The 20,829-nt window shown below is 39.4% G+C and overlaps 1 protein-coding gene across 1 annotated transcript in view; it reads right to left on the bottom strand.

Moving 5' to 3' along the window:
• LOC141103727 (vitellogenin-A2-like) overlaps positions 1-20,624 on the bottom strand; it is a 68,172-nt gene extending 47,548 nt beyond the window's left edge. The window contains exons 1-15 of the mRNA XM_073593635.1: positions 20,490-20,624; positions 20,146-20,163; positions 19,051-19,202; positions 17,909-18,160; positions 16,352-16,516; positions 15,824-15,972; positions 13,386-13,536; positions 12,008-12,165; positions 8,786-8,945; positions 8,581-8,706; positions 6,581-6,799; positions 4,495-4,718; positions 2,094-2,191; positions 872-996; positions 687-788 (exon numbers count right to left, since the gene is read on the bottom strand). Of these exons, the coding sequence (XP_073449736.1) occupies positions 687-788; positions 872-996; positions 2,094-2,191; positions 4,495-4,718; positions 6,581-6,799; positions 8,581-8,706; positions 8,786-8,945; positions 12,008-12,165; positions 13,386-13,536; positions 15,824-15,972; positions 16,352-16,516; positions 17,909-18,160; positions 19,051-19,202; positions 20,146-20,163; positions 20,490-20,529 (2,139 nt within the window). The 5' untranslated portion in view covers positions 20,530-20,624. The remainder of the gene's footprint in view (positions 1-686; positions 789-871; positions 997-2,093; positions 2,192-4,494; positions 4,719-6,580; positions 6,800-8,580; positions 8,707-8,785; positions 8,946-12,007; positions 12,166-13,385; positions 13,537-15,823; positions 15,973-16,351; positions 16,517-17,908; positions 18,161-19,050; positions 19,203-20,145; positions 20,164-20,489) is intronic.
• Between the last annotated feature and the right edge of the window lie 205 nt (positions 20,625-20,829).

The raw sequence follows: 20,829 nt of genomic DNA, 5'->3' as shown, positions 1-20,829 counted from the left end.
ACAATGCAAGTTTTTTTCTGTGGCAGCCTTTCAGGGGGTCCCAGTATCCCATAAACACAAGACTGTCCCTCTAACCTCTAACCAAAAACATTGTGATTCATTGACTGCCATCTCTTGTCTAGGGAAAATTCACTGGAGCAATAATTGCTGGTATTTTCTTATTAGTAATTTCTCCCTAGAGCTTGTAAAGCATTCTAAATGAGAATTGTATTTTTTATTTGCCATTTTTTTTTTCTATGTCATGCAGAAGAGATAAACTCTGCAGCCATCCAAATTTCCAATAGGCTAAACAAGCTCTATGTCTGGTTCGGGCGTACTGGACCAGTGGGCCCACACCATCTTAAACTTGCTGATGGAGAAACCCATGTCATGTTCCTCCCACCCCACCACCAAAGAACGTGCCCGTTTTTAATAAATAGAATAGGTCACGAAATCATGTGGTCGATGTCAAAATCTCTCAGATTACGTGGCATCTATGGTCTACAAACATGGTGCTTATAGTTTGCAAAGTCCTCAGTCCCATGTGAATGACAACCATGTGCTTCCACTGTCCTACATTAACGAAAACCTTGAGGTAAAAATAAAGGGAATACAGTGAAAAGTTCTAGGCTCAGTCTTCAAAATGGCTGCCACTACTGTGAGTCAGCAAGTTCAGTTTAGAGCGTGAAAAGTTTTGGAACACTCACAGCTTTCACAATCTTGATAATGTTTTTCCTTAGGGAATATTCATTGTAAGGAATGTTTTGCTTTCTCATAATGTCCTGAAGTCCTTCAGCCCTCACGCCAAACTGCAAAATATATTCATAATTATAATAAGAGTAAAATAGGTAGGAAATTGGTGTAATGATTTAATATTATTCGTCCTCTTTACCTCAACAATATCTGAAGCAGCTCCAGCTATGTAACCTCTAACTTTAACAATCAAAGCAACAGGAAGGGCGGTCAAAGGGCTGTTGAGGATGATGGCGTTGACGGAGGCACCAGACATCAGAGGATCTATAGAGATAAAAAGAATACAGTGTTCCAGGAAACAATGATTAAAGTTGTCAGCTGGCAGAGTTGTCCAGTAAAGTTATGTTTTCCGCTCCCCCCCATTTTCCTAAACCTGCAATCCCCAAACAATGAAAAAGCATTGACTATGGGTTACTAATTTTGATATTTGAAGTATAACTAAATGCAAAACTTTTTTTTTTTTTAGTTTTGGACAGAGTGGAGAGAGTTTAGAACACTTGTCAGGTTTTTATTGCTGTCTGTTGCCCCCCGTTAGCAAGATACACCATCTCATTTTGTCCTGTTTACCATTATCACCAGGAGTGAAAATGACAGAAATTCCCAAATTTTGGGTTGTCATCAGAAAAGGAATAGAAGTGAAATCTTCCAATGGGGACACTAGTTATGGTGGCAACTGGGGATTCCCTTGCTTTGGAGGGTTTTCCTCTAACTTCTTATTTTGGCAGTGGGACAAGTAAATGGAAATCTCCCCAGTGGGACACAGATGTAAAAAAAAAAAAAAAATGATAGTGGTTTTAACCCTCCCCTACTCTATCCAAAATGGAAAACAACTTTTGCCTTTGGGAACGCACTGTGCCTAGTGCAAAATGTGTCAGAATAGAACTTCTTGTTAGTTCAACTTTTACCTCTAGTTCTACTTTAATTTAATTTTTTATTACCAATTTATTGGTTGAACTGGATGGACTGGTGTCTTTTTTCAACCAGACTAACTATGTAACTATTACTTGTTTTTTCTCTAATGTTGAACTTAAGGCAAAACTTTTCTGGTCTGGTGGTGAAAGTGTTCAACAATCTGCAACACTACACATTTTTCTCTTGCTGTGACTGTCTCTTTCTGTGCATTATATTTAAAAATACCATTATGTATGATCAGATATTTAGTTATATACCAGTTTTATTTTACTAGCATGTTAAGGTAACTATTCATATAAAACTAAATAGATGACATATGTGGAAAATAGTTGCAGAAGTCTTTCCATATCCATTGCAACTTGGACACTTTTCTACTGCAGTAAGAAAGAGACAAGACTCCTCATTGGTTCTTGTGGATTCCCTGTATGTAGAACGCGGTAAATGCTTACAGTTGAATGTGTCGAGACGGATGACTTTGCTGTAGCGCCAGCTCAGTTTGTCCAATTCTGGATTCAGGAGCTTAATTGCAAGACGGCAGGCTGCGCTCCTAATTGGAAATACAGAATATTAGCTTACTAAGTAAAAAACCATGGGAGTGTGTCAAAAAACTTTTCCTGTACCTTTTATTTCCCGGCTAATGTTTTTATTTCCTCTAATCACTTCCCTGAAAGTCTTTTTTCTTTCTTTTTTTTATTTTTATAGAACACCTGTAACACTTAGGGGTCTATTCACCCAATATTTTCACATTTATGTAATTGGATTCAGTTGGAATAAAACACCTAAATCCTGGGTGAACATTGTGTGAACCCTGGGTGAAAACATTTATAAATAGATTCCTATAGGCTCTTTCACACTGGCGGCCTTGGGTGGTAAAACAATGGCTAAGCCGTTGTTTCACCACCGGTCTGAAGGAGCCCTCATAAATAGATCCCATATTGTTACAGATAATGCTGTGTTAGAGAGTCTAGTGAAAGCAGCGCACTCAACAGGGAGAGGCCAATTTGATCGAAGGATCGACTCACAGGTGCCCAGGCTCAGTGCGTCCATCCACACCAGTATAGGATATGCAAAAAGATGGAGCCGGCAAAACTGTAATCCGTATGCATATTTATTGACTACATAAGACTGAAAATAAAACAAAGAAACTGATGCTGCATCTAAGGCTCTCGCCAAAACGCGTCAGCTTCTTTGTTTTATTTTCATTCTTATGTAGTCAATAAATACGCATACAGATTACCGCGTTGCCGGCTCCATCTTTTTGCAAATGTGTTGAAAGAGGAAGGAAGGAGAGGTAGATATTACTGAAGACCTTTCAAGAAGAAGGTTCTAGGTTACTCAAATCTTCTAAAGACAAAGGTTCTAGCTTATAAAAAATGATCATTTTCTTGAGTTGTTCTATGCTAATTTGACATGTACACTATATTACCAAAAATATTGGGACACCAGCCTTTACACGCACATTAACTTTATTGGCATCCCAGTCTTAGTCCGTAGGGTTCAATATTGAGTTGGTCCACCCTTTGCAGCTATAACCGCTTCAACTCTTCTGGGTAGGCCATCCACAAGGTTTAGGAGTGTGTCTATGGGAATGTTTGACCATTCTTCCAGAAGCGCATTTGTGAGGTAAGGCACTGATGGATGAGATGGCCTAGGCCTAGGCCTGTGCTCTAATTCATCCCAAAGGTGTTCTATCCGGTTAAGGTCAGGACTCCGTGAAGGCCAGTCAAGTACCTCCACCCCAAACTCGCTCATCCATGTCTTTATGGACCTTGCTTTGTGTACTGGTCCAAATCATTTGGTGGAGGGGGGATTATGGTGTGGGGTTGTTTTTCAGGTGTTGGATTTGGCCCCTTAGTTCCAGTGAAGTGAATTCTTAAGGCGTCAGCATACTAAGACATTTTGGACAATTTTATGCTCCCAACTTTGTGGGAACAGTTTGGAGATGGCCCCTTCCTGGTCTATCATTCCTGCGCACCAGTGCACAAAGCAAGGTCCATAAAGACATGGGTGAGCGAGTTTGGGGTGAAAGAACTTGACTGGCCTGTATATATATATATAAATATTACATAAATGTGTCAGGGCTGGGCTCAGCCCTTCCGTCTCTGAGCTGGCTGCTTAGCTGTCGGCTAATTGCCAGCTCCCATCACTCCACAGTTTCTCAGCTATTGATGATATCCTGCTCGTCAGTCCTGCCTACTTAAGCCATCCAGTCCAGAGGAGCTCTGCCTTCGCCTTGGTCAACATCACAGAAGAAACCATCTCCTGCGATCCTGTTCAAGACTCGCTTTGCTGATATCCCTTCTGGCTCCAGATCCTGCTTGCTGTTCCAGTACATTGATCCCTGACTTCTGGCTTGGCTGACTATCCGTTCTGGTTACTGAAATTTGGCTATGTTTTGACTATGTTTGTTCTTTTTACTTTTATTATCAAACAAGTGTGATTTAACTGTACTTCTGTCTCTGCCTGATTTCATGGTTTCTGACAAAATGTCAATTGTTTTACCTAACTGCTAACTATACTATATTATATGCTATATTGCAGCCTTTGAAGGAGAAGCAGCATCCAAATGTTCTCTGTAAGCAATAGAGTCCTGAATTTCCCCTAGTGCTGCCCTTCCCTTTCTCAATCTGAATGTTTCTGTACAGTAGAATACAGAGGCTCCAATACTGTTCCATGCACAAAACTTTTGCCCAATGCGACAAGTTTAGGAACTTCATGGATCATGCAAGTGTAAAGCTGGCTACACAAAGTAGCAGAATCGATGCAGTTCCATCCTTCGTTGTCGACAAATACTGTAACATTCTTCAAATATATGGTGCACATTAATGTATGCAATTCATCTTCACTTACAATTCATGATCCTCTGGCACGGTACTCTTGGACAGGACCTTCATGTGAGAGTATACAAAGCTGGACAGCTGTAGATTATTTAAGCTTGCTCTCTGTATGAAAAGAGCCAGCATTACCACAGTGGCGGTTGAGGGTCTGCTCTCCAACAGGGCTGCTGCAGCTGTCATCTTTACTTCATTGTGAACATATGGGTCAACTATCACTTGCAACCAAATTTCTTGAACCTTTAAAATGACATAATATAAAAATAAAAAAATTGTGACTGGCATCTTGGGGGATACAGTTTATATTTCTAAAACAGTCGTAGGCTAAGCATTCTCTTTTGCTGGGAAAACCTAAGAACTGGCCTTTCATGCGGCACATGACGATTAATAAGCCCTAATATCAATTCCAATTCTAATTTTCTTTCATATATATATATATATATATATATATATATACATATATATATATATATATATATATATATATATATATATACTTGTGCATGGCAACAACTGTATTTGTCCATTATGGATGCATTGGAGTTGTAATAGGGCATGTTCACTTTGGAAAGTGTATATTCACTTAGCTTAGTGGATGGGGTGAGCCTGTATCCACTTCAATCATTCAATTGTATGCAGGAAAAAAATGGTTGTTTTCTTTACATTTCCGTTGCACAAATAGGTATTCAAAGTGTACACAACTTCACATGTTTTAACAAGCTCCTGTTTCCTGGTTCTCTGTTACCCACTGCAGACAGGATCCAGAGATTACCTCACAGGGCCACTGGAAGTGTACTTCCTATAATCTGTGCATTGTAACTTTTTTTTCTGTTTCTACTTCCAACACAAACCCTGTTTAAACATTCAGGGCAAATTAGAATCTGATTGGTCGCTGTGAAAAACTCCCTAGTTCTCAGACCAACAGATTTCTGATCAAGGAGAGTATGGGAGGCTGATGCTCTACAGCAGGGGTCTCCAAACTTTCTAAACAAAGGGCCAGTTTACCGTCCTTTAGACTTGTTTGGGTGAGTGATAGGAACAGTGCCCCATCATTGGTATAAGAGGGGGGATTTTGCCCCGTTGTTGGTATTATGGGAAGGAATAGTTCCCCATCATTGGTGTCAGTGGGAGGAAAATTCCCCCCTCATTGGTATTAGTGGGAGGAATAGTGCCCCCTCATTGGTATAATGGGGAGGAATAGTGCCCCCTCATTGGTATCAGTGGCAGGAATAGTGCCCCATCATTGGTATCAGTGGGAGGAATAGTGCCCCATTGTTGTCAGTGGGAGGAATAGTGTCCTATTGTTCATATCAGTGACATGAATTATGCCCTACTGTAAGTGCCATTGGGAGAAATAGTGCCCCAAAGGCCAGATAAAGGCAAGTAAAGGGCCTCACCTGGCCCCCAAGCCGCAGTTTGGAGACATGTGCTCTACAGCAAATCAGAATTAAGGTGTTACTAAACCCACAACAGTAAAATCAGTCTGTATATGCAGCATAGCATGCTTGTTATACTCACTGTGCAACCTAAGGAGTTAATCCTCTGCATTGTGTAAAAAGGCTGTTTTATCCTGTATGGACAGATCCTCCCCCTCCTGCACTGTTTATCTGGGGAAGGCCAGCTAACACAGGCAGGGTAGCCGACCTGCACATGCTCAGTTGTGTCTTTTATTGTTCTGGAGAGAACATTTACTTGTTCTCAGAGCTGGCCAGGTCACATGATATTGACATCACACATGTGGGCGTGTATACAGGCTGCAGTGGAAATCTTCTCCTTCCTGAACTCTCAGTACTGTTGAAACTGTGCAGTTTATCATGTAACCACCGTGGTATTATAGTGGCAGTATTTTAATGTAAAAAGAAGATTTATATGCTGTGGGCACTGTGGGGGGGGGGGGCGATTAACTATTTTCATATTACTGGGTTTAGTAACACTTTAAGTGCACCTTTAAAAATATATATTAATATAGTTGTTGAGTTTGTTATGTACAACATCTACTTAACAGGGCAGAGACTCTTTATACCTGGGTTATTTATGGCCCCTGTATATTCTGGTTGTAACTGAATTCTATAATAAGTTCACTTTCTTAAAGAAACACTTACTTTTTTGGGGTCCCTCTTGGCAACGTTCCTGAGTGCCATCACAGCATCCATTTGGACCCTGACAAGATATTGGGAAGCACTGGGGAAAAAGGTTGGCAGGAATTTTTGGATAGGCTTAATGCTTGCAGTCTGACCCGCGTTGCCCATAGCCTTCAATGCTATTACAATGTCTTCAGTGTGTCCCACGTTGGCGGCTTCAGCTGCAAGGTTGTGGAGGGGCTGTAATAGGAATCAGAGCATACAGTGAACATTGGAAGAATATTTCTTTATTCAAATGTCAGAGTATAATACATTGGCTGAGTCTGTGATGGTTGAAGATGCACCGGGGTAGATTTACTAAAACTGGTGCACTCAGAATCTGGTGCAGCTGTGCATGGTAGCCAATCAGCTTCTAAATTCATCTCATTCAATTAAGCTTTGGCAAGAAAACCGGAACACTGATTGGTTTCTATGCAGAGTTGCACCAGATTTTGCACTCTCCAGTTTTAGTAAATAAACCCCACTGTGAATAATAAAGGTAGGTCAAATCAATTCAAGCTGTCACTAGTACAGGAATAGAAGGGAATTTTTCCAATTTGGAGAGATTTTCTCTTACTTCCTGTTAAGTCCACAGGACATGAAGTAAAGGAAAATCTCCCCAATAGGACGCTGATGGGGAAAACAAAATCAAGAAACTGACAAGCTTTTAACCATTCCGTACTGCATTAAAAAAAAAGCTTGGGATTTAGGAGGGGGAGCTGCTGATTTATTCTCTGGAGCGCATCGGGTGAAAAGTTATTACAATGTATTGCTGGTACCAGGCGAGTTTGACCCTGATAATCTGGGGTCCATCAGATTCGGTAAGAGGCCATCTGGCTCCTTTAAAGTGTATATCTACCTTCCAGATTTGAAGCATCTGATCAATCTTGCAGAGTGTGAGGGGCGGCATCAAAACTTTTTGTCTCATCACCCCGCTATTTTGTTTCAGTTTGGACACTTTTGATATATCAATATAAATATTTGTGTGGATATTTAACTCTTGAGTTTTCACTTGGGATGTTTTACACTTTATAACTATATTTCATTTATTTCACTTATTAGTGATTAATTTACTCACCTTAATTTATTCATTTATTAATGTGTTGCACGTTCTTCAATATGGTATACACACTATGTTGTAAAAGTTTTTGCACAATCTCCTTTGTAATTATATATACAGTGGAACCTCGGATTGCGAGTAACGTGGTTAATGAGCGTTTCGCAATACGAGCACTGTATTTTTAAAAATCGTAACTCGGTTTGCGAGTGTTGTCTCGCAAGACGAGCACGATTCAGGCCAAAGCGGTGTGCAGTAAGGCTTTTGGCCTGAGGTGGGGGGGCGCCAGACCCGAGCAGAGCGGAACGTCACCGATCCCAGCCGATCTGCGCCATTCGGAAATGCAGGGAAAGGCCAGAGGACACTTTGGCTGACCTCGGCAAAACTCGGGTAGGAAGTCTTTCCGAGGTTTGCCGAGGTCCACCGAAGTGTCCTCGGGCCTTTTCTGCCGTTTCCGAGGCTCTCTGGCGCCCCCCCCACCTCTGGCCGCATGCGGTATTGCATCCCATTAAAGTCAATGTGGAGCAAATTATTTTCGTTTCCATTGACTTCAAGGGGAAAACTCGCTTTGATATGCAAGTACTTTGGATTATGAGCATACTCCTGGAACGGAATATGCTCGTAATCCGAGGTTCCACTGTAAATATATATGTCTAAATTAAGTATTTGATTTTGCCAGGAGATAGCAGCATTCAGATCTTTTTAAGTTTTAATTGTTTATCACATTTTTTCACTTACTTAATTCAGTTATTCTCTACATTGGTGGTTGGGTAAGAATAATTAAAATATACATTTAAAAATATTTGATCAAATATTTGATACAAACAGCGAATGCCATTTCCAGAGACAATGCGACAAAACTGTAACTAAGAGATACAATCACACAGAACAATACCACTAATAATAGTAAGTAAGTGCCACTCACCTGCAGATATGAATCAGGGCAAGTCATAATAACATTGCAGTGTTTGTTCACCATGGTAGCATACGACAAGTAGGCGGTCTTGCGTAGAATTGGCGAGTTTTGTACATGGGGATCTTTCAACAGAGCCTGGTGGAGGAATTTACGTTAATTCATATATCAGTTAGGCAAATAGGGAACAATGCAATGAGAAAGGCATAGGACTCACAGATGCAAGTTGGATGGTGTGCTGATTGGCTCTTGTGTATAGCATGGTAAGAGAGATGGCCATGGCTGCATCCTGGTTATTTAGGTTGCCGATGTTCTTCTGGAGCAGATTAATAGCTTCACTTGTTCCTATCAGAGGAGTGGCTTTTATCAACCATTGCCTGTGAAGTAAAAACATGGCATTGATTATTATTTATGCAACGTATGGCTCTGCTTTTCTGCCCCCACTCCCCTCCTGATTTTTAAAGAGTCAATTTTTTATCTCAACAGTTGTTAGGAGTGAATAGCAAGAGTCACTGAGAGTCCCTTTTAGTGTTCAATTAACAAATCTCTACAGTCTATAAAAGAACAATAATATAACATTTTTAAAAGGACTTATAGCATAACTAAAGCTAAAACTTTTTTTCAATTTGGATAGAGTAAGGGAAGTTTGCAACCACCGTCAGATTTTTTTTTCCTTGTGTGTCTTATTAGAAATATTTCCCTTCACTTCCTGTCTTTAAGACTTAAAGTACAACTAAAGGCAAGACTTTTTTTTTTTTTAGTTTTGGATAGAGTGGAGATATATTAAACACCTGTTAATTTTTATCGCTGGCTGTGCCCCCATTAGGGAGATTCACTCTCTCTATTTGTCCTGTTTACCATTATCGTTGAATGTAAAAGTAAAAGAAAATCCTAAATTTTGGGTGGCCCCAGAAAAGTAATAGAGGGGAAATCTTCCAATGGGGACACTAGTTCTAGTGAAATGAGGAAAAGATGAACCACACTCCGCTGATTACTCTTAAAATATGTTGTATTTATTGTCAAGCCACAGTGACCAAACGCAAATGAGAACAGTTGTTCTAGTGACCTGGGGGTCCCCAAGGAATTCCCTTAAAGTGATACTAAAGTCTAATTTTTTTTCGTTTCAAAATAACAAACTTTATTCTTACCTGCTCTGTGTAATGGTTTTGCATCCAGATTCTCCTCTTTTCGGGTCCCTCGCTGGTGCTCCTGGCCCCTCCCTCCTTTTGAGTGGCCTCACAGCAAACAGCTTGCTATGGGGGCACCCGAGCCAAGACACAGCTCCATGTATCTATTCGGACACAGAGCCACAGCCCCACCTGGCCCCCTCCCTCTTCTTGTTGGCCACTGACTGATTGACAGCAGTGGGAGCCAATGGCGCTTCACTGCTGTCTCAGCCAATAAGGGGGGAGAGTCCTGGACAGCCGAGTCTCTCATGCAAGGTAGGGATTAGAGGGGCTGAGGGGGGTTGCTGAACACTGAAGGCTTTTTATCTTAATACATAGAATACATTAGGATAAAAAACCTTCTGCCTTTAAAACCACTTTAATTAGCAGGGATTTTATGTCACTTCCTGTTTGGCTATGGGGCAGGAAGTGAAGGGAAATCTCCACAATGGGAGACAGATGGCACAAAAAACTGATAGGGGTTATATCCTCCCTTGCTCCATCCAAAATGAAAAAAAAAAGTTTTGCCTATAGTTCTACTTTAACAGGAAGTGGGAGTACAGTATATTGTTTCTATGTAAGAAAATACCTTATTAGATAATTGGCATGACAAGGAGTGTCCCCATTATAAAATGTTTCCTCTATTACTGTTCTGGTGGCAACTCAAAATTCTGATGTACTCTCACTTTTGTTGCTGTGCCATTTATGATCAGGGTAATTAGAGAGAGTTAATCTCCCTAATGAGGACAGCAAGAAAAACCTACAAGTGGTTATATCGCCTTACCACTCTAATGCCCTGTACACACGATAGGAAAATGTGTGATAGGACCTTGTTGTCGGAAATTCTGACCGTGTGTGGGCTCCATCACACATTTTCCATAGGAATTTTTGACACACAAAGTTTGAGAGCAGGCTATAAAATTTTCCGACAACAAAATCCGTTGTCGCAAATTCCGATCGTGTGTACACAAATCCGACGCACAAAGTGCCACGCATGCTCAGAATAAATTAAGAGACGAAAGCTATTGGCTACTGCCCCGTTTATAGTCCCGGTGTACGTGTTTTACACCACCGCATTCAGAACGATCGGATTTTCTGACAACTTTGTGTGACCGCGTGTATGCAAGACAAGTTTGAGCCAACATCCGTCAGAAAAAATTCATGGATTTTGTTGTCGGAATGTTCGATCAATGTCCGACCGTGTGTACAGGGCTTAAGTCTAAAACCTAGAAAAAAGTTATTTTGACTTGTTAAAATGTAAAGCTAAACTAAAGACTTCAAATGAAATATTGCTGGCAGGTAGACTTTAATTGCAGAAGACACTCTGTTTGTTTCTTCTGCAATGAAAACTCTTCTATCTGGCAGAAATGTTTCTTCTTAATGTACACTGAGCTTTCCATGTGAATGCTATGGGTGACAGGATAAATGAACTCCTGTGCAGGAGTTACATCATCCTGGGCTGGCCAATTCGGATGGCCAGTAACGCCAAACCCTGAAGAAGATTGGGCAAAGATGATAGCCCATAGCAAATGAGCAATGAGGGAGACCACAGCTATTACATCCCTGGAAGGGGGTGGGGGGGTGTTCTGGCAGGTAAGTCTGCTATAATGTGCAAATATTTGCACATCATGGCAAAAAGCCCGGAGGGCCTGCAATGGAATTTAGTTCCTCTTTAAGGGGAAAACTGAAATAACTAAAAAAAGGCACCTACAGAATATACACTATGCTTTCTCTTTAAACACAAATAACGCCTGCTCATTTGCTCATGCCTTTCACTTAAAGCAGTGGTCTCCAAACTGCAGCCCGAGGCTCAGATGTGGCCCTTTGCTTGCCATGATCCAGCCCATAGGGCATTATTTCCCCCACTGATACAAGGCACTCTTCCTCTCACTGACACCAATGATGGGACACCATTTCCTCTACTGACACCAATTATGGGGCACTATGCCCCCCTCCCCCTGACACCATCGAAGGGTCACTATGCCTCCCACTAATACCAATAATAGGACATTGATTACTTCCTCTGACACCAGACATTTTCTACTCCCACTGGCCACATTCCGGCCCTCCTAAAGTCTGAAGGACAGTAAATTAGCCCTTTGTTTAGAAAGATTGGAGAACCCTGACTTAAAGGATCCTTGAACTTTTGGAGTGACTGCAATCCACTGGACCCATTCTTGAGAAATAAAGTAAATATAATTTAGCAACAAACACTAATATCTGTCCATCACAAATGATAAACTGAGGAAATCAAGTAACTGTAGGCCACGTACTTGTACACGGGTCTTTCCGAGTACTTCTTCCAAAGGGCTATAATAGTTTGAGAGCTTGTGTCACGCAGGAGTTGGATTAGTTTCAGGAATTGCATTGGAGCATTTTCCTGCATTTCTTGCTGGTTATTCTGGACCAAGCTTTGCAGGATCTCTTCAATCTGGAATAAAAATGGAAAGGGGAGGGGTGGTAAAAAAAGAACATTAACATCATAGTCCCAAGAGCAAGGATGTTTCCTAACCAATAGGAACCTTTTATCAAACTAGGGTTAATTACAGGAAAATGGGGGAGGAGGCAGCCATGACATGTCCTCATGCAGAAATACATTTTACTTGCTGACAAGGAAGAAGGAACTTCCTTATTGGTTCAGACACTTAGGCAATAGATGAAGTCTTCATGTGTTCCAGCTTTGGGTAGAATGGGAAACATTCAAAGCTTGGCCAAATCTTTACTGTGGTCTTTGTCTATGTTTGGGAGATTCACTCTCATATTTTATCCTGGTGACCACTGTAGGCAGGATCTCAGATATTTTAGAGTAGTCATCAGCAGAGAAGTAGAAGAGAAATTTCCCATTCTTGAAAGCTTATCAAGGAAATTTCTTAAATGTAAATCATTTGAAAATAATTTTTTATGGAAATACATATACCGTATTTTTAGGTATAATGATTTAATTTTTTAAACTCTATTTCATTAAATGATTTAAGTGGGTAATCTTGCTTTCTTTTTGAGATATGGTGCTTGTGACAGTATGCATAGGAAGTGAGCTTTCTAATGTAGGAAAAATAATGCAAGGTTATTTCTCAGTCAAAGAGGTTGATTTCCCTACAGGCAAATATGCTGTTCATCCAATCGTGTGAAAGAAAAAATATAGTTTTTTTCGTGCACTTTCTTATTCTTAGCAAAGTGAATTTTCACCACCCCCTCAACCCCAATGTGTATCTAACTGATCATGTGTTTCTACAGATTCATAAAAAAAAATCAGCAAACCTTAATGCTTTCTAAAAACACTTTGGAACATTAGAAACGGTTGCTATTACATACTTTTACCAATTTTCTTCTGCCCAACAAAAACTTTTTCTGTAGGTTGGCAACTTGCACTTTAGTGTATGTAAATATATTCCATATAAGGGATAGACTGAATCTACCTGTTGCATGAATATTCTGTACTAAATTCACCAAATCAAAAATTGTCATTTTGTGAATCTAGTATAAAAATGGCATTGTTTGTTGTACAGTCCCTCTATGTCCTAATATACGTTAATAAACAAGTTTGTGTTCCTGGGTGTTGACTTTCATTTTTTTATTTCATTTTTTATGAGAGCCATACATTGCTCCTCCCTAACTTTGTTAATTTTTCCTATATACAGTATTTTTTCTCACCTGTGCTTCAACATTCTTTTGCTTCACCAGGAGAATAGGCATTTGTAAGACTTCAAGGCCAAGGCGCAATCTTATTCCACCACGGTTGATAAGTGGTACTTTGGTTTCCCCAATGCTGCTGGAATGGATTTCTTTCAAGGAGAGAAGTTGTCTGCAAGAGAACAGGCATTTATATAAATTGTTCAAAATCTTATATAAAAAAGAAGACAATATACAAAAGATCTCATATGAAAACATGCATTCTCTCTGTAGTAACCAATAAGATGGGAATTGTTGGCAGCTAGAATCCTACCGACTGCTACATCAGCAACATTTTCCATTCAGACCACTTTCTATAGGTGAAACCAAAGCAACATATAGATCATTCAATACAACTAGGGAAAACACGTGGTCCTAGAAAATATAAAATAGACTATGTTTAGGCTAAAAATGTTTAGGCTAAAAATATTTTCTAAACTTTTTGGTCTTGGTTTTGAAAAGGATGGATAAAGGCTAGAACATTTGTTTTTCATTGTCAACTGTGTCTCCATTGAATAGATTTCTCATCACTATTTGTGAAGCTGTGCCTAGATTATGCACACTAAAGTATATACATTTTTGGAACAAGCAGTAAAAGCACTTTAAAACACACCTCCATTCACATCTGTAGCTATAGGCATTGTGGAGAAATTCTTTAATCTTTAAAGGGGTTGTAAAGGTAAAAATTTTTTCACCTTAATGCATTATATGCATTAAGGTGAAAAAACTTTTGACAATACCGCCTCCCCCAGCCCCCCCGTTTTACTTACCTGACACCTTGAAACTCAGCCGCTCGCTCCCGTCATCTCTATTGCAGCTCAGCCTGGTCGCTGATTGGCTACAGTGGATGGATTGAAAGCAGCGCAGCCATTGGCTCACGCTGCTGTCAAACACATCCAATGATGTGGCGCGCCGGGGGGCGGGGCCGAGTGATACAGTGAGCGGCTATAGCCGCCGGCTGTATCACAGGAGCGCGCCCGCAATAACTAACCACCATGCGAGGGAGCTCGCATTAAGGTGGTTAGTTCTTGCGGGGAGGAGCTGAAACAGCCGCCGAGGGACCCCAGAAGAGCAGGTTCGGGGCCACTCTGTGCAGAACGAGCTGCACAGTGAAGGATAATTAGGACATGTTTGTTATTTAAAAAAAAAGAAAAAAATTACCTTTACAACCCCTTTAAGTTTGTAATAGAGGCACTGAAATCCTATTTTTTTCTTGCTACTTTGAAATGCACCATAATTTTAGCAGCCCACCAGCCCTCTTAGAGACACACAACAATTGATTCTAATCTGTTGGAACGTTAGAGTTTTAAGCTGGATACACACTATACAATTTTCTGTAGATTTTTTCCTTCAGATTTACCAAAACCATATAATATGAGGTCAGACCTTAAGAGTTTCAATTTCTATGAAATCAGGCAGGCCCTTGCACTACATGGTTTTGGTAAATCTAAAGGAAATCAGACAACAAAAGTTGTATAGTGTGTATGGAGTCTTAGTTGTCATATTTGACAATTTTTGAGAGTCAGTTTGTTCACATTAAAAGTAGCTATAGAAGTCAGTGATGGCTTGTTTTAAAGCTGTTTTAATGCTTTTTGAGGATATGCAAAAACATGAATGTCAATTGCTTGTCCACAGGTATTCTTTAATGTAGACACAGGCAGCAACACAAATGTTTTCTGACAATACTAGAAAGAAGAATGTTTTTAGGAGTTTATAGAGATTTTCTTTACTTCCTATCTTGGTGACACAAAAGAAATCTCCAAACGGAGGGCACAGACAGCAAAAATTATTATATTATTAGGGGATAGAATGGAAACTCAGCCATGAATATCTGACAGATGCTCAAGATTTCTCCATCCTGACATAAATAATTGTAAATGAATAGCTTCTTTATATGGATATTCTTTTATTTAGGAATAATGCCCATTTAAAGGTTTATTACTTTTGGGCTAATAACAAACAGGGTGAATATTGATCATTAGCTGATTTCTGTAAAAGCAGAACATAACTCTGCTACGTGGGCAGAGCTCAGCTTAAGCTTTGGAAATCTAAAGAAGACCTCCTTTAAAGCACAAATTGAGGCAAAAATAACAAGATAAAAACGAATAGCCCATTAAGATGAAAAAAATAACAAAAACAGTTTTTGGCTGTAATTTTCAGCTTTAATCCAGGGATTTCCCCTGTAGTACTTTTTTCTACTGCTACATGCCTTCAGTTTGATAGCCAGCATTATCCAGTGCACTTCCTCTGAGCCCAGGTGATCCTGAGCCCTGGATTATGTATTCATGATTACAGAGCTGCATTAGTTTGTGTCTTTTATATCTGCCTAGAGTTCAACTATAACTTAATTAAAATAAAACCTTTATAGCATAAGTATGTGGTAGACTGATACTCCTTCTGCAAAACTGTAAATACTCTACCTGACTTCAGTTAATGCAGATCCATAAAGTTCAAAAAATGGGGCAAACTGGGTTTGTTCCCTGGCACGGATTTCATCAATGGTTGCATCATTATCCTTGAATACGAGTTTATAGGTGAACGTCTGCAGTCTGCGCAAGTGTCTGGATTTCTGAAGAGAGAAAAGCAAAAGGGAAAGACCAGTGAATATTAAGTTTTATCCTTACCTCCTCCAAAACCTGATAGGACCGACCAGAGAGACAAAAACTTTCCCACAATTTACTATAACCCAGGCTGATTGGCCAAAAAAGAACAGGTGGGGGAGGTATTATAACTGAGATATTAAATATATGGCAGGTATGACTGGGACATTCAATTGACCCCAATGTCAGCTTCCCTCAGACATCCCTTTAGCTAAAGATTTATCCAGTTCCTTGAGACATAAAACATATAAAGTAAGACATATTACTTTTACATTTGTTTTACTTGCACTAAACTGTGAAATGGCAAAAAAGCCCTGTTTTGCTAACATGAGCTAAAGTTCATCATACCTGCTGACATGCTCTGCAGGGCTCCGCGAACGGCATTCCAATTCTGTGTACTAACCGATCCTCACATCTGTCAAGATCTCTGGATTTAATAATGATGGCAGCGTTTGGTTTATTCTCAACCTGACGGACCACATACCTGGTCAGGCACTTTCCAACAATGGATTCCTAAAAGAGTAGGAAATAGTGTTGTCAGATGTTAACTTTCTTTCATCAACTGACTTTGTAAATTATAATTTGTTTGTGTTCTGCATCCCTGTCCTGTTTTCTCTATTTTATTATGCTAAAAGGAGGTTGCTGTTGTCACAGGGCAAGGCGGGAATCTTAACTCTTGATACATCTTGCATTTCGGCATGAAGTTAGAATAACCATCAAGCATGGCAGACTAGAGAAGACACCCTACCCAACAGTCATAAAAAAGCTATTGTCTACTCTGTATATTTATTTACGATGTTTTCCAATCTGTTAACAAAACTTCTTAGGTATATATAGAGTCTGGTGGGCTGTAGGTAGCCCCTGAACTCTTTATTTTGTGGACACTCAAATGGCAAGATGTTCCTACCATAATTCCTAATGCTTTACCTGTCCATCTGGAAGTTTTGGATGCTTCCACTGTGTTTTATGTGTTCCAGCTCCTCCTGTTACATTGTCTATACCAGCCTGTCTCAACTCTTTTAATATGGTGGAACCATTGAAAGAACTTTCAGGTTTCAGGGAACCCCTTCTAATAATTATTATATCTACAACTCACGAGACATTCGTTTGAACAGTAGGTTGTAGATATAAGAATAAATAAAACAATAAGGAATGGGCTGTTCTATATGACAAAATATTTTTTTTTTAAAATAATAATGGCAAGAAAAAATGCAGTGAAAATTAGTGGTCGATGGAAAATTAGCCCCTTACACTAGTCGTCAGCATAAGTGAAAAGAATGCTCTTTACAATGATGATCAGTGGAAAGAATTTTCCTTACATTGGTGATCAGTGGGAAGAAGGTCCCAAAACTGGTGATCATTAGAAAGAATACACTATTAAATTAATTGGCAACATTGGTAGCTTACAATATTTTCATTGATAAAAGATCCTCTAGCAACCTATGAAAAAAAAACAAATGTCCCATTGACCCCTGTTTGAAAAAGGGTGCTCTATAGTATAAAATAGATACAAATCTAAAAGTGTGGGAACCTCTCAATACAGCCACAGCAGGGGTGTAGACTTAGGAAATCAATATTTCAACAAGAGCTCCCCCCCCCCCATTCTCCCAAGAGATCTAATGAATGTCAGGTGGTAAAACTATAAAACCATCCAACAAAAACTGAAACATCATTCTTGGGTGGACTGACCTTTAGATGTTTCCATTATATACTTTCATATCATCCGTCACAACTTTTCTAAAATGTACCAAAACCTTCAAAGTTGCCAAGCAAGAACTATACCTTTCCACACTACTTTTACATCTTTTGATATATTTATGAAGAATATGTAACATTATTTGCTTTAGCGTCATTTGGTTTTGCCCCATAACTACAGTAATCATTGATAAAAGTTTCCGTACTAACCTCTTCCAAGTCATAAACACTCTCTGATCTCCTGATTTCAAGGTTCAACATATTGAGGATGCCTCTAATGAGGTTGAGCGCAACAGTTGACACCTGTTCTCCAGCAAAGATGTTTCCAACTATACCATGGGCGTATTCAAACTTGAAAGGACTCTTGAACTCCTTTGCAATGGTTTCGGTCAGTGTGGAGGATCGGGTGAAAGGCTGTCTGGGCCATATTCCATGATATTCCTTCACGTCAACGTTATAAGCCTGGTGAAGAAAAAGCAAAAAGAAGTTAGAAATAATGTTTTTTCAGGTATTAACCAGTGTAGGACAGCAAAAAGTCCTTGTACTAGTCATAGCTGTATATGATTACCAATTCCATTAAAGGACTGCAGTTGTATTCACACTGTCTTAGCTATTCTTATTGTTAGCACATGGACTAAATGGTTCCTTGTGCTACTTTTTCATCTCACACTCCAGTCCTGCTGCACAGGGACTGCAAGAGACTGATATCAGGTCAAATTCAGGTACTAACACTGTTGCATTTAAAGTGATACTAAAGTCTCGTTTTATATATTATACTTACCTGCTCTGTGTAGTGGTTTTGCACTGAGCAGCCCGATCCTCCTCTTCTCAGGTCCGTCTTCAGTGCTCCTGACCCCTCCCTCCCATTGAGTGCCCCCACAGCAAGCAGCTTGCTATGGGGGCACCCGAGCTGAGCTGCAGCTTCCTGTGTCCATTTAGACGTCCCGACCCGCTCTTTCTCCTTATTGGCTCACTGACTTTGAAAGCAGCGGGAGCCAATGGCACTTCACTGCTTTCTCAGCCAATCAGGAGGGATTGGCTGCATTAGTTTGTGTCTTTTATATCTGCATAGAGCAAAGGTTTCTCATTTGCACTGACACTTCAAGAATCTGAATCGTGTGAAAGAAGTAAAACAGGTAGAAATGTTGAAAAAGCTGATTATTTCTTAGATTGTTTCTGCTGGAAACACAATTTCCATTATCTCCTTACCTTGCCTAAAAGAAGTTACACTTGGTCATGGCCAGGAGGTAGGACAGGGAGGAAAATCTTTTAACTCAATTCTTTTTTCCCCATCATCATACGTTTAAATAAGGGATCAGAAAACAAAAATGTGCTCTGGACTCCATTTATACCTCAGCAAGGAACATATTTTGACCAATGCTACCGATCCGAATCCATAAGTTTATCTTCAGACCAGCTCTGGTAAATCCATTTTCTGGAAGACCATTTAGAAGAACTCCTTCATAGACGTAAAGATAGGTCTTGGAGGGATTTAAGACTTGTGCTGCAAACAATATAGAAATATTAATTAGATAGTTATAAGTTTACAGTAATGAGAAAATATTTTTCATTGACACCTTAAAGGGATTTCCAAGCAAAGTTATGCTTTCACAGCTGATAGCTCCCCGTTCATATCTTGTCTCCCCATGCAGAAAAAGATGCAATTTTACAGTCAACCTACAGTGCAAGACTATACATTGCAACTCAGCTATTGATATATGCTGTATGAAAATTGTACAAAGACTGGGCAGGGGATAGTGGATGATTTCCCCTCTGGGCTGATAATAGTAAGATATGGTGGGCTAGTGGCCCTCAGTGGAGATACTTTACAATTTTGAATCAATATCAATCAGATTGGGATCTGCAGTCAGCAACATATGCTATGTATTTAGACCTGCAATCTCAGGTGCCTTCCTTTCCTGTTGACACCTGTATCCCCCTATGTCCTGTATGAGCATCACAGGGACAGGAAATAAAGGAAAATATACACTATTCCGGACAGGAAGTAATAGGACCTTTCCCCAGTAGGCATAGTGAAAAATAAACAGGGTTCTAACCCTTCCCCGACACGATCCAAAAATAAGTAAAATGTTTTGCATCGATTTTTTTAAGCCAAACTGTGGGCTTTCAATGCATGCTGGGAATTATGGTAACACAACACGTAGAGGACCATAGTGGATCTATAATTTAAAAGCGTTCAGGAAGATTATTCTTGTTTCACTTATCAACTAGCCATGTTCTTCCTTTCATTATCTCATATCACAGAAGGAAAAGGGCAATCCTATGGTGCATTAGAGAAACAAATAACAAATGTTTCTTTACACACAAAAAATAAGCCTGGGAACAGATAAATTAGATCTTTAGCCATAGGCCAGGTACATAGCTGTTCCAGTTTGTTTTTTTAGGTACAAGTGGCACTACTTATTATTATTACTTAATGCACGTACCTTTTTGTGACTCACTACCTGTAGTAAAGAGACATAAATATAATAACGTTAGTACTTTAAAAAACATTATCCATATAATAATGCTTTAAATGTGGCTACGCATCACATTAAATTTAACAAAAAAGGCAACAAATAGGAATTCAATACATTTGTAAGTATTCTAAATTATAATGAAAAAATATTTAATTTAAATAAAAATAAAAAACTGCTAAATAAAATGATATGTGACACAATAAAACAATAATTATAAGTAAATGCTAAATAAAAAGATCTCTAATTGTAAAGAAAATAATAATATTGTTAAAGTAATAATAAAAATGTTATAATATGGCAAGGCTACTCACTCGCTAGTGCGAGCAGTAGTGCTAGGATGATTCCCCTCATGATGATGGTGAATATCTGACTGAGGACTGCCCACAGTATTTATAGTGGCATTTTCCTGAATACGTCATTTTGGAAACTGCCATCACTAGTAAATTATTAATCTGCAACCAACCTTTCCAAATTGTTTTTTTTTTGCAAAACAGCTATTTTGTTTATAGAAAGAAAATCAAAACTTTAAAATGCAATATGTCTAACACATCCCTTGGGCCATTTAACATATTACATGGAATTTATAAATTCCATTTTTATTTTAAATATATCTTGTACAATTGACCTAATTGTAATTTAGTAAGAATGGTA

This window comes from Aquarana catesbeiana, linkage group LG07 (assembly GCF_042186555.1).
Source record: "Aquarana catesbeiana isolate 2022-GZ linkage group LG07, ASM4218655v1, whole genome shotgun sequence".
In the NCBI taxonomy this organism is placed as follows: domain Eukaryota; kingdom Metazoa; phylum Chordata; class Amphibia; order Anura; family Ranidae; genus Aquarana; species Aquarana catesbeiana.
The sequence above is the reverse complement of the archived record's forward strand: the minus strand, read 5'-3'. Positions and strand labels throughout refer to the sequence as shown.